Source organism: Trachymyrmex septentrionalis, unplaced genomic scaffold (genome assembly GCF_001594115.1).
Source record: "Trachymyrmex septentrionalis isolate Tsep2-gDNA-1 unplaced genomic scaffold, Tsep1.0 scaffold29, whole genome shotgun sequence".
NCBI lineage: Eukaryota > Metazoa > Arthropoda > Insecta > Hymenoptera > Formicidae > Trachymyrmex > Trachymyrmex septentrionalis.
This window is the reverse complement of record NW_017305451.1, coordinates 2,730,948-2,737,027: the sequence shown is the minus strand read 5'-3', so window position 1 is coordinate 2,737,027 and position 6,080 is coordinate 2,730,948. Positions and strand designations below refer to the sequence as shown.

Sequence of the window (6,080 nt, the reverse complement as noted above, 5' to 3'; positions counted from 1 at the left end):
GGGGGGGGATCAGTCAGATACGCGCGTATTTCCGTCAAGACCACGAGCGAGATCTTAATTGCCAGATAAACGGCGAAAACGTTCGATCGTCGTGAGTGCGAACTCACGTACACGAAGAAAATAAATATTCCGCGTCGGGGTCGAAGCCGTGACAATAATCATTTCCAGATAGGAGTGGAATTCCATCAACGGTTTTCGAGAAACCCGTGAGAGATCGCTATCGAATCCGACGAGTAAAGAGAGCTGAAGCGTCACCCCACGAGGGTGTGCTTTGTCGTCGTATCATCCAGTTGTTATACGAGAGAGAGAGGAAGCTTTGAACGCATTGCGCGTACGAGAGGCGGATCGCGGCGATTTTTTCCTTGATGTCCCACTTTATTATCCGCGGCTGTGACGCGGCCTGTGCATTTTTCATGAGACAATTTTTTCTGTCGTGCCGCCGGCTTATTATCCGACGCGCACGCGTGTATATGACAGGAGAGCGAGAGAGAGAGAGAGAGAGAGAAAGAGAAGTAACGGAGAGAGTATGTGTACATGTCTCGAAAATATTACGTACCCGAGTACACGTGTAGATTCGCCGATAGTTGGTCGATTAATTTCCGCGAGATCGCACGCTAAATTGCATCGCACGATGCAGCGACGGGACGGAGAGACTGGATCGCGCACCACTAAGATTAATCTTTCACTCTCGAGAGTGCGAATTTAATTAAACACTGCTATTGGATCTTTACTGCAAACATGCGTAAGTCGCCCGAGGAGGCTTAATACAAGATACCTGGGGGAGCCTATCTTCGAATACATAACGTATACTGTAGAATTTTCGTACGTGATACTTTTCAGGAATAAGCCCCCTGTGAGCTCGCAGTTTTACACCAAATTCGCGTATGGAAAGATCATCTGTGACCGAAGGGCAATATCGTGGAATACGCGCGCCAAGGAGGACGCGCGGAAAGTCGCGTAATAACAGAGTTAAAATGAGAGAGAGAGAGAGAGAGAGAGAGAGCAACGTTATCTCGACGAGGCACCGTTCATCTTTCGTTACTCAGCAGGAAAATCGGAGCATTCTCCTCCGATGGAAATTGTCGGGAGGGAACGAACGGGGAGGAGAGGCGGTTAAATGCCTGTTCTCGAAGGTCCGACGAGTTAATACTGCCAGGCAATCAAAGGGTTTACCTAGTAGCCATTATTTAATTATCGGCATAATTTTAAATTGCTGTAAAAGCCACTTACAGACAGGAATAGTGACGAGCCACCGACTCGACATGTTATCTAATGATCTCCTCGAGAAAGAAGATCCTTTATGCACACACGATGGTGGGCGGGCAAAGATACGTTGCGCGTGCAAGACGAGCGACTCGATCCTTCGTACATGCTCGCTTCCCCCCAAAGGGGGAGGGGGGAGGGGGGGGCTCGTATGTCTTCCTAATTTCTCACCCAAATTACCAAAAAGGTTGCCGTCTTTACTTGCCGTAAAGACGAAAAGAAAAAGCGACGAATTCGGCCGATCGCGTAGATCGCGGTTAAAAAAAATTTCAGGACTAAGCCGTATTAAGCGCGCAACCATTATTTCGCCACGGGACTATTTTGACATACGTGAAATAAAACGAACGCCGGTAATGGCAGATGATGACTATCGTTTACATGCGCGCGTAATCGGCCCCCTTCCTCGTATTACAGCCGGAATTTAAATGTCCTCTTCAGAATTTTAAGAGCTTTCTCTCTCTCTCTCTCTCCCCCCCCGCCCCCCTCTCTCTCTCTTTGATTTTTCTGCATATGTTAAAAATTCTACCTTTTTCTTTTGTCTACAATTTTGTTCATTATCTATCATATCTTTATTATATTTTATATTATATTATATGTTATGTTATGTTATCTTTTCTCTGAATTGTTTCATACATTAATATACGCCGTTCTTCCTCGTTTTTTATTTTATGTATCTTTGACTAATAACTTTGATTAAATGTGTTATGCGTTGACTCTTATTTCGCCGTTTACTTTGTTTATTTTTTTATTATATCTTTTCTCATAGCTATATTTATTTTACTTTGTAGATTTTATTATTTCGCGCCACCGTTTCGTTTCATTTCCTTTTTACCTGTCATTTTTATATTCTTAGAGGGCTGGTCCTGCAATATTAATAAACACCTTTGTCTCCCTCATTTCTTCTGCCCCCCCCCCCCTTTCGTTCCATTCTCTTTCATCGGCGTACCAAACTCCAGCTCGCAACTTAAGGAAGGTCGATGCACGCCGACGCGGCGTTATTAAAATAAATTCATTAAGCACAGAGTAACAGTCCGCGGTCGGCGCATCGTAAGAAATTCTCAGTGCATAATGCGTATACGCACCGTGCAATTATATTGTCATTAGCGGCATGTGTGCGCGATACCGCGAGCGTCGGTGCAGCTTCGCGATGCGCACCCGGGGGGGGCGAAATGGCGTTACGTGAGTGCGTTACGCGATAAAAACTTGCGTCTTGTCGTTAAGCTTCACGTATCTGATTACGATCGAACGAAAATAGAAGAGTCAATACGACAGTCCACGATTTCGCGAAATCAATTTCGATTACGAGATGTAACTTCCTTTCGTGACGTTTCGGCGTGACAAAAGCGGCGGTTTTCTCTTTGATACCCGATCGATTAATTTATAGCGGCATCAGGACATCGCTCGATATCAGCAAGAAAAGCGTGCAACGCCATAAAATTATGCAAATGCTGATTATGTGCACTACAAAGTGTTTGGATAATTGCACGCACGGTCAAAACGCAGCCCTTACTTAAAATCACATCAGGAATGCCTGACTTTGTACGTGCAGGGAGAGGACTAACTCTCATCAGAGCCACCGCCCGCTAAGGCACGCTGATGCGTGATCGCTCGTTTTAACGTGTTTTTGCGAACCACCGACATTAATCTTTCTTCTTGAATCTTACCCTCACAGCGCATTTTATGTCAAACGCTGCTGTAACCGTCAAAAAAATAATTTTTTATCCCAATTAAATTTTCTCTGAGGAAAAATTCGCAAGTTTATTAAACAATAATCTTGTCTTGTGAAATATTTCTGAATACATTTTTAGTAAGTCACGAAAAAATTTGATATTAAAAATACTTAATATTTTATTCGAATATTTTTACGTGACATATGAAATATTTCTATTTTTATACATTTTGTAATAATAATAATAGCAATAAAATGATTCAACACCTCGATATAAAAAAATTCGGTAACTACAATTAAAAAGACATGCCTGCAATGGTACATTCTGTATACAAAAAAAAAAAAAAAAAAAAAAACCATTTTGCTGAAATGTCTAAAAATTTAGATAGATACAGATCTGAAAATAATTTTGTAGAAAATTCAAGCACGATAAGCGATGCCGTAAGAAGTTTTAACATTCTAGAAACCAACTTGAGCATCTACATAATTATTTTGACAACAGTCCGACAAAATTTATTTTCAGATCTGTATCTAAAATAGTTGAATTTCTAAATAACAGAACCGTTCTTCTGCGATGTAGATATTAAAATCACGGATTACGATGAAATCTTACCTTCGTCTTGCTCCCACCGATGCTGCCAGGTCGGATGCTTCCCGTCTCGTAGAATCTCGTGAGTATCTTGGAGACGCAGCCATGGGACACGAGTAGCTGTCGAGAAATATCGCACGGCCTGACGCCGACCATGGCGAGTTGCACGATTCTCTGGCGCACGCAGTCTGGCAACGGCCTGCCGTTCACAAAGACGCCGCCTAATTGATTTACTCCGGCTTGCCCTGGAAGAACAGCCAGTCAATCAGTCAGTCGCGTTATTGTGTTAATGGGCGACATAACGATGGTGCGATAAGTCGGGCTGAATCGCCGGGTAGCGAGATTCAAGATTTACCGTTGAACGGCAAAAGGTGTTTATCGATTCAGAAGAGGACAGTCGGAAATCTGCTAATAATGCGCTCGCGGTCGTCCGGGAAGGTCGGCAGGTGCATCCTCCAGGACGTGCGGTCCTGGCTGGTCCTCTAATGACATTGTTACGACGAATATCACGGAAAGAACCTTCCCTCCCTGCCTTTTTGTTCGGCAAAGACATGTCATTATTTTCAGTAATATTAGGAAGATCGTGTAGCGTTTGCAACGAAATCCCGACGTCTGTACTCGAAGGTCGTTTGCAATTAACGATAAAATCTAGTAATTATTTGGTTTGGTTTTATGCAACAAAAATATTATAATTAAACGTTCGTTAAAATGCATGCCAACGATTATTTCGTTTCGACACCGCTAGGAGACGTTTTTCACGAAATATTAAATTTATTTCGCGTGAGAGAAGAAACGCTATAAATTTACTGTACTTCCTGTTTATGCGAATCGTCTTTTTTATTCCTCTCACCGAGGTTTAGTCGAAACTTCCTCAAGTTTTAAATACGTAATTAGATACTTTATTATGAAACAACTTTCTGTTCATTAAAATTTGAGGTCTTTAAAATGTCGTATGTTAAAACGTAGAGTTGGAAGTGATAAAAAAATTAACATAATTCGCAAATTCGGGATGAAGTTTAGACCCATCGGTGAAGCGTAAAAGTTAATTGGAATGAAACGTTAAGACGAGGACCAGTCTTCGCAAATGGTCGTTTTAGAAACTATTTTGTTTTTTTTTTCTTTTTAATATCCATATTCATAAAACGTTCATAATCGCGTAATTTTTATATTCAGCAGCGCGTGAATATAAAATGCACAATGCGTTACGGACTTAAATCACGGCAAACGACAAGTTATTTACGCATTGCATGCGCGACACGTTGTACAACCGACGCAGCACTTGTCGAAAATTTTATAAAACCGATATTATTCCCCCGTAGCGATGTCGTAAAACCATAATGACCGTCTCGCCGTGAGCGAATAAAAACGCCAATTGATCACTAATTTTATGTTCCGCCGTCGAAAATGAACGGCTTAAACAATCCGCAATCTAACGCGCGCATTAAAGCGTCGAATAAAATCTGAGTTTTATATATGGTAGTTTTCCGTTTATCTTCTCTCACGAGACCTTAGACGTTGATTAGAAGTTCGGAAAGACTATAGAGCTATTGTATAATATTAAAACTGCATCATAAATCCTCGATCAACTTATTTCACACTCGAAGAATCCTCAATTTTTGGATCGTCTCGAAACGATGTCGACAAAATTAACGGCATAATTATTACAGACGGCTCGGAATTTCGTGGAAACCTCTGTCGCTTAATATTCAGTTTACTCTATTCCAAGTTGAATTCTAGTCTTAAATATGCACCACCAACACACAACTTTCGGCAGCGTGAAATTCGGATTCGAAGAAAAACACTCTCGCGTGTCTTAATTAATCTGTCGTCATGCTAGAGAGTAACCACATGAAATGTACGACACATTTTCGTAATTATAATTACATTTTAACAAGGTAATCCTATCGTGATATAAGTTAGAAATCTTTAGCCGTAATGATATTGTTGCAATAATTGTTGCAATGCAGGCAGAGGAGGAAGGCCTAAGGATGTAAGCAATCTGGCCCGGTTGCAGTTCTGCATCGGTGCTCCGACGAAGATAATTGTCGGTCATATATGAGTTTTAACGAATAATAACTTGCCGCGTAATGGGAATAATCGGTTTTATTCCCCGGTGATTATTATCGACGTAACTGGAACCGAGAGAGAAAGAAAAAAGAGAGAGAAGGGCCTCACGCGCAGAAGCGGCGTAACTAACGACGGCCTCTCCTTCGTGAAAGAAAATATAAAAGGGTGAAAAAGATCAAAAGCATAAATGCCATGGGCGACTTGTATAAATCGAGCCACGCGCCTTCACGTAGACCCGTCCGGATGCACGTACGACCATGCGTACCCAGGACGATCGCTAATTATTATCCGCGCCGACTAATTATGTCATTACCACGATCACTGACGCCGACGGACCTCCAAACCAGCTTCAGAAATAATGATCTCTTGAGCGGCCGCGTGTTCGAGCTGAAGAAAAGATTTTCGTCAATCTTTTCCACCGGCATTACTCCTCGGATTCCTCGAATCTTTATTTGGAGTTTCGCGATTACACTTGTGACGCCGAGTTTTTTT

General features: G+C 42.0%; 1 protein-coding gene across 1 annotated transcript in view; it reads right to left on the bottom strand.

Moving 5' to 3' along the window:
* The window catches only part of LOC108749304 (paired box pox-meso protein), a 26,041-nt gene that overhangs the window by 8,705 nt on the left and 11,256 nt on the right, over nt 1–6,080 (bottom strand). The window contains exon 3 of the mRNA XM_018487904.1: nt 3,546–3,766. Coding sequence (XP_018343406.1) covers nt 3,546–3,766 — 221 coding nt within the window. The remainder of the gene's footprint in view (nt 1–3,545; nt 3,767–6,080) is intronic.